Source organism: Cheilinus undulatus, linkage group 6 (genome assembly GCF_018320785.1).
Source record: "Cheilinus undulatus linkage group 6, ASM1832078v1, whole genome shotgun sequence".
In the NCBI taxonomy this organism is placed as follows: domain Eukaryota; kingdom Metazoa; phylum Chordata; class Actinopteri; order Labriformes; family Labridae; genus Cheilinus; species Cheilinus undulatus.
Window position 1 is genome coordinate 10736091 of NC_054870.1, and position 23862 is coordinate 10759952.

General features: G+C 39.8%; 1 protein-coding gene across 2 annotated transcripts in view; it reads left to right on the forward strand.

Annotated features, from left to right (window-relative positions):
* The first annotated feature begins 13507 nt into the window (after positions 1–13507).
* Positions 13508–23862, forward strand: part of LOC121511269 (adhesion G protein-coupled receptor A3) — a 450943-nt gene continuing 440588 nt past the window's right edge. For both annotated transcript variants that reach the window (XM_041789870.1, XM_041789871.1), the window contains exon 1: positions 13508–14170. In XM_041789870.1, coding sequence (XP_041645804.1) covers positions 13950–14170 — 221 coding nt within the window. In that variant the 5' untranslated portion in view covers positions 13508–13949. The remainder of the gene's footprint in view (positions 14171–23862) is intronic.

The window sequence follows — 23862 nt, forward strand, 5'->3', positions numbered from 1 at the left end:
AACCTGTGTCTAACACCACCAGACAGGCTCTGACGAGGAACCCCAAGAGAACAGGAAACGAGGCCGACCAAAAAACACCTGGCAGCGGGATATCCAGTCTGACACCAAAAGACTGGGATACACCTGTACGGTGGCCGAGAGGTCTCACATGAATGCAAATTCAAAATGCTTTGCAAAAAGAAAAAACATGACATTTGAGGAAAACACAAAAACAAAAGGTTACAACACAAATACAAAAACTTGCTGCAGCGCATGAATACAAACACTCAGCGCCACGCATGGATACATAAACTCGGCACAGCCTGGAGGCAAACAGATTCCACAACAGCACAAAAATACAACAACTTGGTGCAGCAGATGCAAATAAAAACTCACAATGGAAGTGGGGCCGTTATTAGGGACGGACCTGATAGCCTGCTAATAGCTCTGTTAGCAATAAAGTTACGTACCACAACTCAAACTTACTGAAGTACCACAACTCAAACTTACTAGATCAAAGCGTGACGACACGCTTGGATCGAGTAATTAAAGTAAGTAAACACTGTTCGTTCGTCAGCACCACTTCTTGCACATTTTATTTTGTAATCGATAAGTTTTAGAAGTAATGTTAACCGGTAAACAGTGCGGACAGCTACGTTTGGGGTCCAATGTGCATGAAGTATGCTGCCAGACGAATGAATGGACTCGATCAATTTGATTTAGATAGTTGTTTACATACATATTAAACTGTACAGGAGGTTACAGTTATTAAAAATCACGAAAAACACACTACAAATTACATACTGTGAGTACAGAAATTATTTTGAGTAGCGGTGTTGTCACAAACTTCCGTTGTGAGTTTTTATTTGAGACTTCTCGGCCACCGTACACCTGGTTGCAGATAGAGAAGAATGCCAGTGACCAAGTTCTCTGGAGGTCCCTTGTTGACGGCCTGTACCATACAGTAGGGGTGTCAGGCTAAAGAAAGTGCCACGGACTGATTGCCTCCATGACATGTCCAGCTACAACAAAGTACTATAGGTCAACTAAAGGTCAACATTTCTGTATTATAAATTCTTTTTTGGACCGATGTTTTGTGATATTCTAATATTTTTAGGCATTGGATTTTTTCATTTTTGTGAGCTGTAATCATTAAGATTAAAACCCAAAAACTCTTTAAATATTTCACCCTGTGTGAGATGAAGCTAGAATATTTGGAAGTTCATCCTCTTCAATTAAACAACAGGAATACTGATTTTCTAATTGCTTTGGATGAACCTCTACATTACAGAAAATCTCATGTGACAAGGAGAAGTGTAAAAGTTTAGCCAGTAACTAGTTACTTTTAACTATGATATGATATGATATGATATGATAACTTGTGGAAATGCTCCTGTCTGTGTTTTTGTACTCACTCTCAGCCGGGTGTGAGTAAAGGATTTAAATGATTCAAAAGCATAATGTTTGACGATCATGACTGGGGAAGAAGAAAAGCTGTACCATTTAGAATCAACTACTGCTGAATAGCATCAAAAGTGGTATGGTTTTATATGGGGGAGCACTGGAATTAGCATGCTAGCACTACCTGACCCATAAAAGGGGGCTGGATCCTATTCTGTCATGAGGGTCATGACCCCAGTCATAATATGGATCCTGGATGCTAATTTATTACCAGTCCTTATTTGAGGATTTATGGCAAACACTTCAATAAATCAGATTAATGTAAGTGGACACACTGATAAGACTAAAATTCAACAGAAATCATTTGTCACAAGCTCTTCAGTGTTTTACATCTCTGCAAACAAAAGAGAGAAATATGTCAACAAAACATCTCTGTTTGAAAAAGTCTCTGTTTGTATCAGTAATGTGTTTGTCAATCATGATTTTAAATTCTAACCAACCTTTCACAGAGGGTTTGACCTGACAGCGGCCTTCCATCATGACAAAATCATACCAAAATCCATGCAGGGTGTGTATTAAACAGCTGTTGATCGAAGAAATTTATCATCAATATTGGTTTGCCAATTTGCAAATTCCAGCACAAAGGATAAGGGTGGATTTGAATATCTGTGCACAACAGGCAGCAGATTTCAGCAGAGACATTAACATGAATAAAAGCCTGCACACTACCTCTGAGCAGCAGAATATCACGCTAATAGAGCCTGATATTTCCCCTCAGGAGTTGATTGTTTCCAGCAGAGTTAAAATAAAGCATGTTAATTTGGGATGTACATTCAGCAGGTGGCCTGAAACATGACTCCAGATGAACACCAACACACCAGATTAAATGTGTCATCTGTGTATATTATCATATTGATGTTTATAGGGTGGTTAAATTTTGTTGTTGTGTTCCCTCCCCCCTCCTTCTAATTGAAAAAAAAAAAAAAACAATCCTGAGGACAAGACCCCCAGTTTCAGTCTGTTTTTGTTTCTTTACTTTAAAAATTCAATATAACAGTCCTGTGTGACTGCAGCCCACCGTCCACTCTCAGCAGCTGTGGCAGGTTCATGTCCCAGAAGGACATGACCCATTGGTCAGTCACTTTGAGTCAGATATGAGATTTCCAGACTTTAAATCAACACAAACACGCAATCCTTCCCCTCCTTAATATTAACATGTGCTGCTGGACGTCTGATGAGATTGGAGCCGGCACCAGGCACCTGTGACATGTATTGTTGTGACACAGTGAACGCCAACACGAGCCCGTGGCTTTTAACCAGCTCCGAGCCCACAGCGGTTAGGTCAAGACAAGTCAGCTCAAATCAAGTCAGATATTTTCATGAAGCACAGTTTTAAAAAAAGTGCGTCATCATTTTAAATAGGGAACAAAGGAAAGGGGTTACGTAACTAATGTCTCTGTGAGGGGAGGAGATTCTGATCCCGTGCTGCTAACATTTCCCACATCCAGACTGTCAAACACAGCGGATCGGTAAGAGGCCTCTAGGAGTGAAACTGTGTTGATCTCGGTACCCTTCTGGTGTCAGCTCTGCTCCTGGAAGGCACATAAGTCAACTAATAATCATGCAACACAAGGTTAGACTTTTAATAGCAGCCTCTCTGAAAAACATGGCGTGTCTTTAGGTGTTATGGACTAGCTTGTGTTCTTGTGCTCTGGTTTGTGTTTTTCTCTTGGGGTACAGCAAGGACTAAAAACTTTGTTTGAGTTGTGGTAACAAAGAAAACACCCTGAAGTTGATTATGTTAGGTCACAAAACTACTTACTTGGGTTTGGAGGATAAAAATCATGTGTTGAAATTTAAAAAAAAATCCAACATACCAAAAATTAATTTCATAACATGTTTTTCGTGACTTACAGTGGACATAAAAACTTTATTTTGCAAAATTTTTAACCCTGGTGGGTTCTGCTGTCCGTCAGAAACCTTCCTCATTATGCCTTTATCTGCATGAACCCGTCTGTGCTCTGAATCAGGTACAAATGTCTTCCATGTTAACGTGTAACTTGGCCTGTTTAGATGTTTTTGATTGAAATAGCTTTGATTTCAGTAAATATGACCTCCTAATGCTGCAAATTCAATGAATGACCATTTTCATTTCTTTACAACCTATAAATCTTTTAAAACTCTGTTCTGCATAATAATGTGGAACAGTGCATTTTGAGGTATATATTTGTTAAATAATAATGGTTGTCATTATGAAGTTTGTTCAAAAACATTTGAATTATGCTCTAACGGCTGATGACTTGAAAAATATTCTGACTGTCATTTGCATTAATATTTAGGAAAATAAGAGAAAAATGTCTTTTGCATAATAATGTGGAAAGCGGTGTATTTCCACGGCCAGAGCCATGTTTACCATTGCATTCAAAGCATCCCCTCCTCCAGCTGTTTTTCATAAGCACCACATTCTTTTCCTGCCTTTTCTTGCCTTGTCCCTTTTTTTAAGATGTGCCGCTGCCATCAAATCCAAATAAGCTAAAATTTTTCATGAAATTGTAACATTTTTGCTTTAACATGTGATATGTTGATTATGTTCTATTGTGAATCAAATGTGGTGCTCATGAGGTTTGCGAATTGTTGCATTCTGTTTTTATTTCCACATTGCCCCAACTTTTTTGAAATTGGGGTTGTACAAATTAAAATGAAAGTAGCTCTGATCGTTTTCCAAGCAGGTCGGAGAGAGAAGGATCACATTTTTAGCTGTGAAAAAGCATTTTCCCCCTTTCTGATTCCTGATATTTTTGCAAATTTATCACACTTAAATATTTCGGATTATCAAACCAATTTTGATATATCACAAAGACAACCCAAATAAATACAAAATGCAGTTTCTAAATGACGATTTTATTTGTTGAGGGGGAAAAAATCCAAACCTATCCGTCCCTATGGGAAAAAATAATTGCCCCCCCATGTTAAATCATGAGTTAACTGTGATTAACCACAGTTCTTGGAATGCCGAGTTGAATTTCACAGGCCACACCCAGGCCTGATTATCGCCAGATTTGTTGAATCAAGAAATCACTTAAATAGAAGCTGTCAGACAAAGTGAAGTAGGCTACACGATCTCAGAAAGAAACACATCATGCCACGATCCAAAGAAATTCAAGAACAATGGGAATCAAAGTGATTGAAATCTATCAGTCTGGAAAAAGTTACAAAGCCATTTCCAAGGTCAGAGCCATTATCCACAAATGGAGAAAACTGGGAACAGTGGTGAACCTTGAACAAATGAAGGTTTTGGAGAGGCCAAGTCAAAGTCCAGACTTAAATCCAGTTGAGATGCTGTGATGTGACCTTAAACAGGCAGTTCATGCTTGAAAACCCTCCAACATGGCCGAGTTAAAACAATTCTGCAAAGAGGAGTGGGCCAAAATTCCTCCACAACGATGTGAAAGACTCATCACCAGTTATTGCAAATGCTCAGTTATGGCTGCCAAGGGTTGCAAACCAGTTCTTAGGTTCAGGGGGCATTGACTTTTTTCACATATAGGTTTAGATTTGTTCCCCCTTAAAGAATAAAATCAACATTTAGAAACTGCATTTTGTATTTACTTGGCTTGTCTTTGTGAGATATTAAAATTGGTTTGATGATTCGAAACATTTAAGTGTGATAAATAGGCAAAAAAATCAGGAATCAGAGAGGGGACAAATACTTACATACACGGCACAGAATATTTTTTGGGCTTTTAATGCTTTTACTTCGAGAGGAGGATAGTGGATAGAGTCAGAAACTGGGTTTAGCAAGTGGGGGAGAGACATACAGGATAGGAGCTGCAGGTCCAAGTTGAACCTGGACTGCCCACATGGATGGGGGGCAACCTAACCTCTAGAAAGTGAAAGAAAGACACATCACAGGAAAATCTGCAAGGATTATCTTTACGACTATCCCATAACCAGACCTTTGCTGAGTTTGGTTGGAAGGGAGTAAGCCCCAAAATCTTCAAGATTATCTTGTGGTGTGTTCCACTGATCCATATCACTACAAAGTGTTGTAATTCCTTGCACTATCAGCTGAAAAAACAACAATAAGTCAAAATGGATCAGGTACATTAACATCTTCTATTTTGTGTAAGAATGCTTGGTGCCAAAGCTGACTGTCTTCAGGCTCAAACACAGAGGGACCATTACAGTATCCTTTAACTGTTTCACAGCCTACAGATAACACTTTAATAAAAGATTGTTCCATGAAACCAGAAACCACCTGTCCCTCTCGCTGAAAGCCAAAACAACAGCTCTCACCTTCCTTCTCTTTATTTCAGTCGCATTCTGGGAACTCCATAAAAGCTGAATAAGTGAAAATGCCACGAGCTTTAATCCTGAAAAGTCAGAGTAATAATGAGAGTCTGTCATCCTGCTGAAGCCTGGCCTCCTCAAGTGCAGCCGGTAAATATTTAGTGAGGACTGTGATTGCTGGCGGCTATGAACTATTCATCTCTGTCACCAGGTAATAATGGAGAGCAGTGAAGGCTAATGTGAGAGAGTGAAAACATGAGAAGAAGACCGCCTACTTAGCTTCTGTGTAATATACTCCATCCTTGCATTGTGCTCTAATGAGTCTTTATGTTGAGTTAAGACTGCAATCAGGAGTCCTAATGTTTAACAGTGAAGAATTTTAATGTTGTTTGTGCTGATTAGGGAGCCCATTAAAGCGAGGTTGTTGGTGTGTAAATGCAGCCCCTGCCAGTCTAAAAACCTTTACAGAACTGGCCTGAGTGTCTGGTTCTGTTTCCCATTAAGAGCACACAAGTAGCTCCATGAACAGCCTCGGCTCCTGTCCAAGGAAATGTTTCTGCAGGCTCCATTAAAGATGGATCACATCAAATAGTAATGTCAGCTACATCGGGTGACGTTTGGCTTCCCAGGGGTCAGCTGGCAGGGGGATCCTCCTCTGCACGAACAGGCACGAGGTAAATATACATCTGTGTAAACACGGCTGAGTGACAGTGCAGGGGGCGTCATGGGAGCACAATACAGAGGGAGTACGGCCTCCATATGTGGATAAACACAGGAGGGGAGGTGCGTGTCCTGCCCTGCACAGCCCGCTCCTGTAGAGAGGCAGCAGTCCATGTTTGCCTGTCAGACTGAAGAAAAGGGAACATGGGTGGCTCGCAGGGTCAGTGGGAGCGGCTTCAAACCCTCCTTTGTGCTCTCGGGCTGTGTCAGAGACAATGTGGATAATGAGGGAGGAATTTGGCACACACAGACACACACACGGGGGAAGCACCTCGCCCCAGCCCTGGGGAGCTCAACTAGCCAGCTGTCTTAGCTTCTGTCTCCCCGGGGCTAGACACTTTATACAGGGATCCTCCATGATTGATGTCAGTGGATACTGAGAGTGAGCCGTTTAAAATGTCTACTCTCTGATCCCAGTCAGCACCAACTGGGATTTCAACATTTATTTCCTGTCAAAACTGACTCATATCTGGACTCAGAGTCATAAGACTTTTTTACAACAAGCTAACAAGTGTTTATAATGTGAACATGTCACAAACCACAACTTTATGAGATATTCCAGTTTAACAGCAGGGTTGACTTGACACTTACCAAGTGGTAATCCTCATTTCAAGCCAATTTAAGAGTTCGTGATTTAGAAGAGGTTTCAGATTTTTGTCTATAAAAAATGTCACCAGTAAACAATCTGTTCTGTCATAGAGAATAGCTGCTATACCAGTACACCATAGAAATTCAAATCTTCCGATGTATTTGTCAGAAAATATGAGAGGAATCTCAATGCAGATTGCAGATTTCAAAGCCCCCCCTGCAGACCACTACTGCAAGAAGCTACCTTTGTCAGAGCAGAAGAGGTGTAATTTGCTGGTATGTGATTTAGAAGTTTTTCTTTGTCTTCTTTTAAATTTTAAGTTTAACATTATTCCTAAAAAAATCTGGCAGTTACATTTGTGAAATAACCCCATTGCAAACACAACAGACTAAGCAACATTTCATAAATGAAACAGAAATAAAGGTCAGAGGTTTTGTATGAATGGCAGCTTCCTTTAACTTTAGCTTTAAGGCTAACAAAGCTAGAGTGAGCTACCTTTCTCATAACTACTTCTAGAAGGCTCTAGCAAATGTAGCATAAATGAATCTAACATATTGTCATTGGTTTTGCCCATAGGTATCTACTGAGCTTGACCTTTAGCCATGTTAGGTAAATTGCTATGCTTTGTATGTAGCTTACATAGCTTCATTTGTTTTAGCCTTACCCTGAATTTCCATATGCACCACAATCGCACTGAAAAGCACTGCGAGGCAATTCAATCCCTCTCTCCAATTGGAGTAGCTCCACTGCCTGACGCTCGGTCCAGCTCTGGTGCGTCTCAGAAGCGACACTCTGCTCCACTTCATTGGAGATACGCAGCAGGTCAATTTTCAGGGACAACCAATGCCAAACCACATCATTCCACCCAGAGCAGATTGATCAAAATAGCCGGAAACAAATTATCAGGTCAACTTTAAAATACAACACAAAGCACAGACTCCCTATCATAAATCATCACTATCTCAACACCACGTCTCATCCAGCAGGTTTGAAAAGGTCATCGAGCCACAACAGCATCACTGATGAGGAAAAGTTCACTTTTGAGGTGGAAAACATGTGAATTCCACATGAAATCACAGATTGTACGAAGCAAACATTAATCTTTTACATTAAAATGTACTAACTCATGGTGCTAGCAATAAAGACATGGAATCATGTTGAAGTAAATGGCAGATCAACCCCAAAAAGGCAAAAATAATCTGCTGTTGACACACTATTCTGCTGTAAACTGCGTGAACGTAGAGGTCTGCAAGGGGGTAAATGTGAAAAAACTAAGATCTATGTGTGACTAAATTTTATATTCAGACTGTTAGAAAGTTGTTCACCTCTTTCCTGGCTTTGCTTTATTTGAGCAGGGCAAATGTCATGACATTACTAGTCTTTATTGGAAATCACCCTGCACCCTTAATGCTGTAATGATATAAAATCACTGAGTAGTTCATCTCAGTACAGTTTGTTGTTAGTCGATGTCACTGCGAAAAATAACAGCCAGCTACAATCTGTGTCTTCATTCATTGTGAGATGAATTTCCCACATCTATCAGCCATAGTGGCTCACAGGTCGTTGAAAGTAACATAACAGGGAGATTTGTGCCAGAAAACAGTAAATTTCTGTCTCTCTACAAAATCAAGAGGCTTATTACTCGTGAGTGGGTGTGGCTTCAACTTATCTAACTGACACGCCCACAGCATGCTAGAGCAGATTTTACTGCCTCATTTTTCATGATTTTGAAGTTTTATTTCATAATCTTACAGATTTTTTTCATGGTTGAAATTTTGCCTGGTGTTTCATAACACAGTGGCCTGTGTAATTTTCACTTTATTGGGACTTTAAATTGGAGTTTCTATGGTGTATACTGAGACTTTGAGATGATATATCACATCCCTTTTCCACCTTTCAGCACAGTCACCTGTGGTGCAGATTCAATGTCTGTGCCCTGCATTTGTTCAAATTGGATCAAGCATTAAAGGAGTTTTTTTGACCCTGTTTGAACCAGCAGTCTTCCTCAGAATGCTCAGTTTTGGTGTTTGTCTCTTTAAATAAAAGTGGGCTCCTTTCTATCTTGCCCCTCTCCTCTATGGGATGGGCAAACATGAGTACAAGCCAAGCAGTTTTGGAATTGAGAAATTAAGTCAATCTGGTAGTGCAGAAAACTATTATCCTAAAGCCATGAGGCTGAAGGCAGAAGTGCTGCAAATCAAATTCTAAATGATATTAAAATGCTATTCTTTAACATTAGAAATAAACATGTTTACATCCGGTAAAAACAAAACAAAACAAAAACAGATGGATGCAAGTGGCTGAAAAGAAATTCAGGGGGTGACAGTGGAATTATAATCAGTCGCACTGGTTATGTAAGATTTTTTCCAGGACGGCTGCAGAGGTTGTTAGGTGATGAGGCAGCACTAAAAGGTAAAGGCGAGGACCGCTGTAGACTCAAACTGGGATTCCTTCACACTAGTTAGGACAGTCCAAGCAGGCTGCAAAGGCTGGATCCTCATAGGACACTACCCCTGAAATGATCCACCGCTAATAACCTGTGTGCCATACTGAAGCTGAAGGTGAAATAAAATACAGAGTAACATTGTTAGAGATCAAAATCTGCTCACTCATTGCTCTAATGCTTACACGGTTGCGTATTTTCAAAAAAGTCATCTGAAAAGTAACTTTTGAATGTCTTTCAACAGCTGACCAGTCTTTTTGAAAACTTTTTAAATATATAAATAACTCAAACTTCTGTCAGTGCGAGACATCAGGCTTTATTATCAGTTCTCTTGTGTCAAGTGTCAGCGTATGTCTGGGACTTGAAGAGCTCTCATTGGTAGATAAAAGTGTTAATGAGAGCTGGAACTGTATTTTCCTGTATTTATGCCACTTAATCAACGTGTATTCAGTTCAAAGCCAGACTTTCTATCTATGGCTCTGCTAGAAACTGCAGCAAAAACACTCCTTTCTTTATGTGTAGTCTATTTCTGATGCAGTTTAAGTGCAGACCCAAAGAAGCAAACCATTAATTATCTGCCAGAGTCCAGCATTGTGTAACTGTGTCAGCCTGGTCACTTTCCAACTCATATTCTTTATTTATTGCCGTCGTTTCAGTAAATGTCAGCTTTACAAGTGTGTCCTTTTCTCGTAAAGTGCCCCTGGCCTGCAGCAGCTCCTCGCAGCAGCTGATCAGGGCGGAGGGATGTGGATCTGAGGCATTAACACCACACTGCAGTGTGAGATCAGAACACAAGGGAGAGTATTTACATCAATCCTAGTTATTTAGAGACAATGTGGAACAAACCAACTACACCAAGAATCCAATCTGTCATGAATTATTCCATCTGATAAAGATATTTATACATAGCTAGACCAAGCTCACAGAAACATAACCCAAATTCCCCTGGTTAATATGTTTGATTTAAATAGAAGTCTTTTTCCTGATGTAACATCAGAACTCAGCCATGATGTAACATTAGATTCAGCCATACAACTCATGTTGACCTCAAACACATCTGAATATGCCTTTAAAAAACATTCACCCATTGGATGTCTTACCCTTTTATTGATTTCTTAAATCAATCATAGGCAAAATAATTTGGATTTTATGACAAAAACTTTGTTAGAGTCAAAGTGAAACATATTTTTATAAAGTAATGTCAATTAAAAAAAATATGTAAAGTAATATTAGTGACTACATAAATATTCACCCCCTTCAAGTCAGTGTTTTGTAGATGCACCTTTGGCTGAGGTGTGTGTGTGGACAGGTCCCAGTCAGGTTTGCACATCTGGACACTGAAATTTTACTCCATTCTTTGCAAAACTGCTCAAGCTCTGAGGTTGCACGGGGATCAAGCAGCCCTGTTGCAGTTCAGCCACAAATTTTGTATTGGATTGGGGTCTGGGCTTTGACTCGGCCACTCCAGAACATCCACCTTGTTGTCTTAGAAGCATTTCTGTGTAGCTTTCGCTACATGCCTAGGGTCATTGTCTTGCTGGAAAATAAATCTTCTCCCAGGCTGTGGCTCTCTTGCAGACTGAATAAGATTGGTCCAGGATTTCCCTACATTTTGCTGCCTTCATTTTAACCCTCTACCTTTAAAAGCTTTCCAGGGTTACCCAAGACACATTCACTGCACTCAGCTGATCCTCACTTCACATTGTGAGACTAGTAGCATCAATTAGCTGGACCTCTGTTGGATTAGGTCAGACACTTTAAATGGGGTGAATATTCATGCAACAACTTATTCTACATTACATATCTTTTGTTTAATTGACATCACTTTGTAGATTTTTTTTTCACTTTGAAATTAGATAGTTTTTGTTGTCAAAAAAGCCAAATTTTACTGACCATGACTGTTTTATAAAATCAGTAAAAGGGGAAAACATCCAAGGGGGTGAATACTTTTTGTCAGCACTGTGTAAAATGACAGGGTTGGACTGGTACTGATGAACCTTCATGATTGTTTTGCAATAGATAAGGAGGCTGATTTATCAGAGTGTATAAACAACAAGGAGACAATGAATTAACTCTTTTAAAATGCAGTTGAATTTTATTATTTTGTTTCCCATCTGGCTTTTTATTGTTGGTAGTGGCAGATACGTTTTGTCTGGCTGAAGCTATTTTATCTTCTTTTCTCTTTGCTTTTTTAAAATAGTGCTGCCAAATGTTTGAATCTGTTGCCCTGGTAGTAGCAGCTCTCACAGGTTCATCTGGTAAAGCTCTACAACAGGCCCAGTATGCATGGCGTTCAATATTTAGCAGCTGTTTGTTGTTTGAAGGGTTAGTTTTTTTATATATATATACAGCTACTTGTAGTTTATCTGCAGATTAGTGTTGCTCTCTCTCTATCACTCATACATACTTTAGTGCAGTGGTTCTCAGCTGGCCGAGCCTCAGGACCCACCATCAACTTGCCAATAAAAACTTGCAACCCAAATTTCTGATCTTCTAATGAAAAATGTCCCCGTTTGAACCTCAAAAATGCAAAACCTGTCCCGAATCATAGATGACAGGCAAAAAAAGCTTGTTTTGAAAGAGTTTTATTGGACTTTTTGGCGTAATCTTATTTCAGGGAACATATTTGAGACCCACTGAAAAGGGCCCCGCGACCCACTTTTGGGTCCCGACCCACCAATTGAGAGCCACTGCTTTAGTGCACATGTGAACATAGATGCGTCACTCACGAGTTGATCTGGTTATTTTGCATACTTGGGTTATCATCTTAGGGACACAGCTGCTCATCTGGTCATCAGCTAGATTTGTACAGGGGACAGCTTTATCCCCTACAGGCATTTTAGGGGCCAGACTTTTGAATATATTTAAGACATTTTTAGAATGGTCTAATTAATATAATTTTGTAAAGGTATTTTTATTTTCTTTGTATTTTATGTATTTTAGGCTCTAGCAGTGAGATCTGTCTCTATATCACAGCCAGCCACAAGGGGGCGATTGAGATATTTTAGCTGAGTATTTCTGTGGCTGTCGTGTCGTCCATGGCCTGGTCTGGTGCTTAATATACCATGTAGAGATATGTGAAAAACTCAAGCAGGGAAATTGCATTCCCAACATGCCTGAAGCTGAAAGATGACATAGAAAATGTCCGTTTTGTCATGAATGGACGGATAAATTCATGTTTAGCATGCATCATATTTGCCGTTAATGTCTGACAGGTTGGTTTGTGAAAAACAGATGAAACATAAAGTCCTTCCTGATGAAAGTCTATAAATCTCAGCTGTTTTTGGGGCTCTATTAATACCTGTAGGGAGTTTGTTGAAGAAAAAAGAAGATGCTCAAAATACCATAGTATTTTTTTCTTCTTTTGCACATGGGGCCCCGCTGTGAAGATGTGGGGGCCTGATGTGCTGATGATCGCTGCCTTAGACGGAGGGACCTGTTCCAGCAGCCCCCAGTCTCCCCTATTCCACTCTCTGTTTAAGGAAGGATGTTGTGTATTTGACATAAATCCTGACAGGATCATATAGGAGGAAGATAAATACTGAGTCTCTTTTCTCAGCAGTGTTTGTGAGTGTTGCTATGACACAGATGTGATTATGGTTTCAGATAATTTTCAGTTCAGCTCAGAGTCATTGAAACAGGATCCAAAGTGTTCCTCTGCAGCTGTTCTGGAGTAAATAAAGAGCATAAAACAAACAGTTTTCATCGCACAGTCTAAATGTTTGTCTTTGAGAAATCATTCAGTACACACACTGCTGCACACATCCCACAGTGGCGCCTTCAGGGACCCTCGGAGGTGACAAAGAGGAGTTTAATTTCACTGTTATTCTCTCCTGTGGTTACTGTCTGGATCAGATCGTTTACTCTCTCCTCACTGTGGCTTCCAGGTGAATAAACACTTAAAGAGTAATGAATATAAACATGATTTATTGATATGAGCTGTCATCAGATCCGTGTTTGAGGCCCTCATGTGTTCAGGAAAGGTTGGGAGCCCACGCTGCAGCCTCACAGGACTCAGCGGGGAGGGACTTTCTGGACACAAGTGCGCAACAAGTCCAAGGGCGCAAAAAAGGAGTGTGGATGATGGGAGAGGGACAACGCGGTGTGCAGAAGCTCTGACAGGAGACGGATTTATGTGGATATCTTCATATAGCAGCTACTTTTCATCCTCGGATACATATCTCATTCATGCTTTCGCTTGGAGAGGAGCATGTGTCGCGCTAAAGTTTATCCGGACTTTAAAGGCGCGCCGTGGGAAGTTTCCCTGCTCGTGCCGCGGCTCTGAAAACAGTTTGGAGGACTTTTTATGACACAGAATGGCAAAAAAGGAGCAACACACACCCCTGATACTTCACTTTTCTCTCTGCTTTGCTTCAAAAAGTAGCGCTGAAAGTTTGCAGCAGTTCCTGACGCGGCAGGTGACCAACAAGGCACGAGATGTGGACTTTAATGTCACAGAAGGCGGCGTGAAAAGGTCCGGTCTGCTCTCAGGAGTTATGAGGATATAACCTGAACATATCAGAGATAATGATGAGAGCTGTGAGAGTCCTGTGCGTCCTGCTCGCGCTGTGGGAGTCGAGCCACAGCAACAGAAACTGTCCGGACCTGATCGTTGACAGCTGTCACTGCTCAGCGGAGAGGTCCAAGGAGCTGAGCCGGCAGCACGTCCGGGTCAAAGTGGTGTGTGATGATGTGGACCTGATGGACACCCTGCAGCCCAGCTTCCTCCCAAACAGAACCGTCTCCCTGTGAGTAACTGTGATTTATAGTCTCACAGCTCTGCACTGAGTTATTAATGCCCCATAAACCCCTCACACGTTTGGACAAGACTCCTCTTTTGTATCGATTGAAAAAAAGTATTTAAAAGGAAGTACAGACTGTCTAGTCAGTACATTTCTTTTCTGAGAGGCCTTGGAGCTCTCTGAGGCCTCTAAGAGGTCCCTGAATCCCAGCTAAGGGACCTGGATTCATTGACAAAAGCTTTAAGTGTCATAAATTGATTTCATGAGGTTAAGGACGTTTGACAGACTTCATCAATGAGTCTTCTATCAGGATAGTAGAGAAAAGGAGCTTCAAATAAAATAAGATGCTTTAAGGAAGCTGATCACCCTCCTATAATATAAGGAGGCTTCTTAATTTATCAACTTTATTAACTTACTAATTACAATGATTAGATCAGCACTGAATTTAATAAATGATTTTTTTTCTCAATAAATCAGGTATAAAAAGGACAAAGCAATGCTTAAATTGCTGTTTCCAGCATCTCCAGTCTGCCTTTTTAATGCATTTTCTAGAGACACACTGATGCTCCAGTTTATCACCTGCTGCCACTGTGGTTCTTGGTAATATTGTTTACAACATGGATAAGAGAGGGTGTTATTCTGCTGTTTATTCTGATTTATAAAAAGCACTTGATAAGGTTGATCGACACTTGGCAACACTGGTTTCAATGCTTGCGACTGGTTTTATAATGACATTTTGAACAGAGCATAGTCTGTAAATGCTGGAAACACTGAATCTGGGTTTTATCAATGAATGGTGTCCCACAAGGATCAGTTCTAAGCTCTATTTTATTTACAATCTTTACAATCTTTCTCGAAATGATTTGACTCAAATCTCGATTCACAGGCTACGATTCGATTCACTGACGATTTATCAAAATAGAGAATGATTCGGTCCGATCTGATTCGAACCAGTACAAACTGATTATGGAATCAAAACTTTTGCTTTTACAAAAGTTGAAAAAAAGGAGGAAAAAGATCATTTCATTCTAACCTAAGTGTCTTTGAGCTTATTATTGGAAAAAAAGACTAAATCCCAGGCATTATGACATGTCTGAGAAAGTTTTTATCACACATATGCCAAGGTGTCTTGCTTTGAGTTAGTCTGGAGATTTTATATGTTTGTTCTTCTGAAAACAGTAAAAACTAAATACCAGATTTGCCCATGAAGCACAAATAAAGCTAATTAAAATGAAAGAGCTTTGGATAGACAGGGCTCTGTGTGTCTGCTAGTGCAGGAGAACAAGGGGTTAAAATAATATTAAAAACATTACATTTTCTCCTCTCACAATTCCTCTTAATGTGAGGATTTAGTCGTTTAGTTGTTATCTCCTCTCTGTATCTGACCCTTCTTGTTGGTTTCTTTCTTGAATTAATAAACTGCAGATGAATGGATCTCTAGCTCGGTTAGGTCCTCTCTGTCTAAAATCATATCAGTGGGCTCAGACTGATTGATTATGTCAGCAAATCAATCACTCCCAAGAACACTTTATGGTTATAGATGCCGTGAATAAATGGGCTGTTGTGACGGTGATAACCGAAGACTTCCCCGAATTTTTAACTACAAAAGTGTTTATGTTCGGGTTTGTTTGTGCTACGTTTAGCGTTAGCATCTTAGCTAAGCTTTAGCTCTGTCATCTCAACAGGTGAGATTTATGTGCTGTCATTGCTCTTAATAGCTTCTCTCTAAAGCGTACAGACGGGTAGACATTTCAGAAGTTCTGCCTCCTTCATATTAAGTCCACATGACCTTTTAAAGAAGAGAACTGTAACTGAAAAACGTTTCAGCAATGACCGGTGAAACAAAAACATCAAACAAATCTAGCGAGCTCCTGACAGACGCTGAGCCAAAAAATCATGGTTATCAGGTAGTTTATATAAAGGTCTTTGGTAAGAAAAACACACAAGGCCTTTCTTTAGTGAAATAATTGAAATCAATGTTGATTTTTGGCGGCAGTATGTCACTTTGGGGGAAACACTGCTTTAGGGAACAATACAGTGTGGTCAGAAACACACCTCTTCTAATCCTGATCAAATATTGTGTTAACATGATCAAAATATGAATGTTTTCACCAGGGCCGCCAATAAGGGGGGATAAAAGGGAGAGTTTTTCCGGGGCCCAGCCAAATGGGGGTCTCATAGAGGTCAGCATAATCACGATCCATTGTAAATTTAACCTGTGATAACTGTGATAGTCTAATTTTTTTTTTTACCAGAATAACAACCATTCTTATCAAAGCAACAGTCTCTTTCTTTCTTTCTTTCTTTATGTATTTATTAATACTGTAGTATGTAGCCTTCTTCAAATTGTCAACCCTTTTTCTAAAACCAGAATAAAATGGGGTTAAAAGCGGCAAAAAATGGCAGAAAAAAGTGGTGAAAAGGAGTTGAGAAGTGGTCAAGAGGGGTTAAGTGGTGGCTAAAATGGGTTAAAATTGGCAAAAATAAAAGCAAGGAAAGAGGAAAAAATCTAGAAAGTAGCCCAGGTCCTGTATGAGGGTCCAAAATGTCAAAAATGTATAGTTTGAGTCAGTATCATCATTCTCTATGATTGTTAGGTTAAGTAAAGTAGTCTTGACCCCTTTTCCACCCATACCTCCCCAATGGTCATGTGACCCAAAGCTATAAAAACATTCAAAGCTTTGAAAAATGCCAAAGCTTTTTGGATTTAAGGGTTCACATGAAACGTGTTCAAACAAAAGGAGTATTTTGGACAAACAGACCAAATAAAAAAGACCAAAAACACATCAGTAAAGACTCAGAGAACAATACCAAACAATGTCAGATGAAGTTCAAATGATGGAGAGATGTAGTGAGGGCCAAATCCTCCCACACCACAGAGCATCACCAGTGTGAGTCTTTCTTTTTTTGTTGTCGTCCAAAATGCTTCAGTTCTGGGCTGCTACTCAGTCAAAACATGACTTTTTAAGATGACTGTGGACTCTATGTTTGGCTGAGAAAGCAATGGAAAAATAATCAAGATATACATCAGATTTAATGATTATCATCACAACCTTTATTTAATCAGGTCATCTCACTGTTTAGTAAGAAGACCTGATTATAAGAGGGGACGCATCAGGACAAAGATAAAGAGCCAAAATACAAACAACATCAAAAACAACAACACTTGTCCCTAAAGAGGTTCAAATGTGAAACTAAAGTCATCCAGTCATTCCCTTTCTAAAGCATCACATCACATGTTAGTGAGTAGTGGGAAGTTTTTCCCACAGTCAGTGTTTACTGATGGGGTATCAGGAGTCATCCAGTCCTGGGATCTGATCTTAGAACAACAGACTCGAATGTTGAAGGAAGCAAAATTACTGAGACAGCCATAACAGGAGACACATAAAAATGGACATTGATTTTAGTTCTTATCATACTTTTTTACAGCAGAGAGTAGCTTTTTTATACATGGATCCTTCAATAACACCATGAAAAAAACAGCTATGTTTGTTCCTCTAAAGTAAACTGAACTCTACTTCCTGAATTTATTTACTTAAGCGTTGTACAGCTGTTGCACCTGACGAACGTGTGCAAATGAATTGAAGAGACATGGCCTGATTCATGCAACACCCACAAAGGGTTAAATGCAACCCTAACATCACCGCATAGTAAACAGCATCTCTGTGTGGGTACTGTTTGTGGGTGTTTAAATGAACCATCATGCAGTCATGGAGAGAAAGTGACACCTTTAAATGCTCATAATTGCAAAAAAATGTGAATTCACCAACACTGGGGCTATAAGCCATGTCCAATGAGAGTGCAAAAGTGACCGTCTTCTGAGAGTTGGTGGTAACTGCGCCGTATTTTCAAAAAAGATATCATGCCCAAACTTTCAAGTGAATCAGGTCTATCTCTCTATGGCTTCCAAATTAGTTTTCTGTTAATAAAGACTGTAAATATGACTTCTACATTACTGTTGTATTCAGGAGGTGTCGTCGGTCCAGGGCTGTGAGTGGCTCCACACTTCATCCACATGTGTGGAGACGGTCTGGAGTCATTCCCACGATGAGGAAGTGAGGGTTCTTTTTCTTTGACGTGTCCTCTCTCGCTCCATTTAGGGAGGAAGCTTGTTTTGAAACAGTGAAACTCAAATCACATTGTTCAGAGCTGGCCACTCAACAAACCCTCCTAGCTCACTGTCATTATGCAGACAGAGCTAAGCATGGTAGTTCAGCTCTGTGCCGAGTGAAGGTGCAGATTAGGGCTGCATTTTCAAATGGATCCCTTTTGCCTCATTCAAGAGACATGGTACTAGAACTGTGAGGACAGAAGATGGGCCTCTTAAATGAATGGCAACACATTTATTCACAATAGACATTATTGCACATGATACAGGTTAGTTTTCTAACAACAGTATATTTTAAAGTGTGCATTTAGATCTTAATAACACACAACTTAACTTGAAATTAAAAAGAAAAATAAAATGAAAAGTTAAAAACGATATATCCATGTTTGGGGCTGTGGATCCTCACTCAGGAAAGTTTGAGTGCCAACACTTTATTTCTTCTCCGTTCTTTATTTTTCAGTCCACTTCCTCATCAGGTTATCTGTTCTGCAAAGGGCTCTTATTTCCTGAAAATAATTTAAAGGGATATTTCTGGATTTTTTTAAGTTGGGTCGTATGAGGTGCTTGGCTATAGTAGTGGCATTAGCCTCCAGCCTTTCTGTGAAAGTTGATCCTGTGGTTATTATGAGCTCAGAGAGATCCGCGGCATAGTGGCTGGGATCGTTTTATCGGCGTAGTTTAACGAGTTTTATGTAAAAATGGGCCAAGAAAATATGATGGCTGTACGCTGTGTCGAAAACGTACAAAGCACTTCTTTTCTCCCCTAAACCCCCTCTGTGTCAGGCTCTAATTTACGATGCAGCGTTCGGCATTTTGTCTCCTTCCGCTGCGCACTGATATCCTCTGGTCAGCTGTGTGGATCTGCAGGCTTCCACAGCGATAATAACACCTACCAAGCTAAAACAAAGATAATATGAGTGATTTCGACTCAAGTGATGATGATGTGCCGTTAACTGTGGATAGAGGATATTTGTGTGAACTGGAGTGCACCGAAGAAGAACTTATACAGATGGAGAGTTAGAAGAAGAAGAGAGCAGAGAAACTTCATTTGAAAGTTTTGAGCTGGAGGGATCCCGAGTTACCTGGTGGAGTAGGTGTGAAAAATGTGAACCCATGCTAATGCCACTACTATAGCCAACTACCTCTCACAACCCAACTTCAAAAATCCCTAAATATCCTCTAAACATCTGGAACTTTGTGCATGAGTGTAATATTTCACATTCTGGCAAAATGAAAGCTCCGTCATTCACACAGTAGTCTAATAATGCAAATGAAAGCGGTTCTCTTATATGGGAAAAATATGATCTATTGCTCAAATGATGTTCATTTTGAATTTTTTCAACCACATTTTTATTTGTGAGTTTATTAAAAATGATATAACATTTTAAAGGCATCTGCAACCTGGAGAGCACTTCTCTAAGAGGCAAAGCAGCTCATATGACCTGTTGAATCCTGACTGACGAACTCTGACCTTTAGTCTCTCTGCCTCAGTCATTTTTCAGTGGCAATAGCATGTTTCTATTTGATTGATGTCTATTTATTATAAATATGCAGTTGTCTTTAATGTTTGGATGCAGAAGCCAAAATAAAACAAGCTGTAACGGAGATGTGAGGGCACTGAATTCAAGATAAATAATCATTTTACTGCATCACATGACATTTGAGCACAGAAGGAGCACAGAAGAAAGCATCGAAGCACTTTCATCAGGAAGCCTGTCACTGTTCTGTCTTACTGTCAGGTCAAACAGTGAAGTTTATAAAATCACGTAAACTTGGAGATGTGCATAGTTTAACCCTTGCAGTCTCTGTACTCTGTGGAAACTTTTTTTCTTTTTTATTTACCTTTCATTATGACACTACAATGCTAAAATATCAATGTAATGTCCTAATTTCCACAATGCCGCTGACGGAGGAGACGCAGGATGAGCACCATCTTATTGCCGTTCCACACAGCGTGCTGTCCATATGGATACATGACTGATTTAAACAAAGCCTCGAGGCTGATCATTCGCCTTGAGGAGTTTTTCTAATAGACTGAATGACATTACTTAAGTGCAGATAGCTTCTCTCCACATTCAGACTCAAAACAAAAGCAAACAGAGCAGGATAATGTTCTGAGCATGTTTAGCACCTGAGTATTAGAGCCAGCCATGCAAATCTGATAGATTTGCCAGATTTCATTTATGCCTTTAAGCAGATCCATCTTGCAAAGCTTCAAGCTGAAATGCTTTGTTGGTGGAAAACATTTTTTCTTTCATGTGACTTTAGACAATTGACTTTAATTTTTTTTCTGATCTTATACTGAGTTTAAAGTCAGAATAGTGAGATTAAAGTCAGAATTCTGATAAAAAAAAGTCAGAATTCTGAGATTAAAGTTAGAATTCTGATGAAAAAGTCGGAATTCTGAGATTAAAGTCAGAATTCTGAGATTAAATTCAGAATTCTGATGAAAAAGTCAGAATTCTGAGATGAAAGTCAGATTTCTGATGAAAAAGTCAGAATTCTGAGATTAAAGTCAGAATTCTGAGATGAAAGTTAGAATTTTGATGAAAAAGTCAGAATTCTGATGAAAAAGTCAGAATTCTGAGATGAAAGTCAGAATTCTGAGATGAAAGTTAGAATTCTGATGAAAAAGTCAGAATTCTGATGAAAAAGTCAGAATTCTGAGATGAAAGTCAGAATTCTGATGAAAAAGTCAGAATTCTGATGAAAAAGTCGGAATTCTGAGATTAAAGTCAGAATTCAGATAAAAAAGTTGGAATTCTGAGATTACAGTCAGAATTCTGAGATTACAGTCAGAATTCTGAGAGTAAAGTCAGAATTCAGATAAAAAAGGCAGAATTCTGAGATTAAAGTTAGAATTCTGATAAAAGTTCAGAATTCTGAGAGTAAAGTCAGAATGCTGAGATTAAAGTCAGAATGCTGATAAAAAAGTAAGATTTCTGAGAAAACGTCAGAATTATGCAACAAAAATTTGGAGACTTTTACCTTAGAATTGGGACTTCTGTCTCAGAACTGTGACTTTAATCTAAGAATTCTGACTTTTTTCTCACGAGTAAAATAAAAATTGTGTCTCAACTCTTTTTTTTTCAGTGGCCCTTATCCTGTCTGTATTACTGGCACGTAATGAATGTGACAAGGTTTGTCCAGTCAACCTCCAAGGTTTATGTCTTTGAAAGTTTCTGTCCCTCTTAAACACCATGTATGGGTTGTTGCCCAGATGAATGTGAAATACAACCCCTACCATGGTTATAGAGCACAGTCTACAGGATGGGTTGCATTAGAGCAGATAGTGGGAGTAAATGGCACATCTGCTGGGGCTATTAGCAGCTCTTGGTGAATCAGACTCAGTATGTTTCAGTAGTAGAAGTAGTAATAGTTGTAGTTGAATTTTCCTTGGTTGCTATTGTCCTGAACAGGGAGAGTAAGGGGCTCTCTGACCTCGTTTCTTCCCCAGTTGAACGCCTACCAGCTGCTGCAAGCTAAGTGCTAACTAAGCCTTCATGATATGAGAAAAATATGCAGCATATAGTACATTTTTCAGTTTTGTAAGAATGATATGAAGTGCAATGAATCAACATATTTCAAAGTGAGCCTATTAGCTATAATTACAGTTTCTGTCTATCTTCTGTTCTTCATGTTTTACACAACACTTGTGTTTGCAACATGTTCCTGCTGAATCCAGAAGGCATTTTTCACCACTTAATTGGCTGACATTAATTAGGGGGTTTCAGAGGGCTAGCTCTGACTGCACTCAAATTATGTGAAAGTATGACCATTACAGCAAGGCCTCAAAGCCATGGGTAAAATGTGCCTGTTTATTGAGAAAGCATTGCCTGATTACAAATTACTGCTTGCATTACATTGTATTATAGCTGAATTTTACTGCTGTTGTTGTAGTAACTGTTGGTTGATCTCAGACACTGATCTCCTACCCTGTCCCTCTTGTTTTCCCTGCATACAAAGACACTGACACTGCTACATCTATTGGCATTTAGGGTGGGTTTTTTCCCATTGTGTTTCCTGTGGATGCCATACATAGAGGCAATGCAGAATTCAGGACTGTAGATCTACCTGGGGATGCACAGCAATGCACAGTACTAAAGGAAATGCCAACTTAAAGACAGGGCATTTAGATTTAGACACCAAAACTACTCTGAAAGTCATTGCCTCTCAATGTCAAAATGACTACGTCCATCCATCAACATATCATTTACGAGCTGCTGTTGCACCTTATTTCCATATGTTCTGTTTATCCATAGTGATAAATGCAAACAGTATACCAAGACGTCGATCCGTGCTGTTGTCTGTCCATTTTGAACTGAAGAGTGACTCTGGAGCAGCCACAGCCTGACGAGAATCAACTAATCTTTGTTTACTTGTGGGACTCCTCCCTCAGGGCACTTTCTTTGCCCAATGATCCACAGACCAAACTCAAGGTAATTATGCAATAATGTAACAAACTGGTTCATGATCCCATGACTCATGGACCTGAGCAAACCAATTATGAGTCTCAAAACACCCTAAGGCTAAAGATACACTATATTGTCAAAAGTATTCACTCACCTGCCTTGACTTGCATATGAACTTAAGTGACATCCCGTTCTTAATCCATAGGGTTTAATATGAGGTCGGTCCACCCTTTACAGCTATAACAGCTTCAACTCTTTTGGGAAGGCTTTCTACAAGGTTTAGGAGTGTATTATGGGAATTTTTGAACATTCTTTCAGAAGTACATTTGTGAGGTCACACACTGATGTTGGATGAGAAGGCCTGGCTCTCAGTCTCTGCTCTAATTCATCCCAAAGGTCTTCCATCGGGTTGAGGTCAGGACTCTGTGCAGGCCAGTCAAGTTCGTCCACACCAAACTCTCTCATCCATGTCTTTATGGACCTTGCTTTGCGCACTGGTGCACAGTCATGTTGGAACAGGAAGGGGCCATCCCCAAACTGTTCCCACAAAGCTGGGAGCATGGAATTGTCCAAAATCTCTTGGTATGCTGAAGCATTCAGAGTTCCTTTCACTGGAACTAAGGGGCCAAGACCAGCTCCTGAAAAACAACCCCACACCATAATCCCCCCTCCACCAAACTTTACACTTGGCACAATACAGTGAGACAAGTACTGTTCTCCTGGCAACCGCCCATCCCAGTTTCGTCCATCAGATTGCCAGATGGAGACTCAGTGCGCGATTCAGCACTCCAAAGAACGCGTCTCCACTGCTCCAGAGTCCAGTGATGGCGTGCTTTACACCACTGCATCCGACGCTTCGAATTGCACTTGGTGATGTATGGCTTGGATGCAGCTGCTCGGCCATGGGAACCCATCCATGAAGCTCTCTACACATGGTTTGTGAGCTACTATTACTGCAGAAGAAGCATTGTTATTTAAGATTTACCCACAGTGGGGAAATATCAGAGATTTTGAATGTCCAACGAAAACTAAACTAGATTTTAGTCCAGTTTTAGCCATATTGATGAAAACTACAAATACTTTTAGTCAGTTTAGTCATCACAGATCCATCCTTGGCTAGTCTTAGTCTTGTTTTTGTTATGGAAAAAGCTGTCAACAAACATTTTTAGTCATAGTGT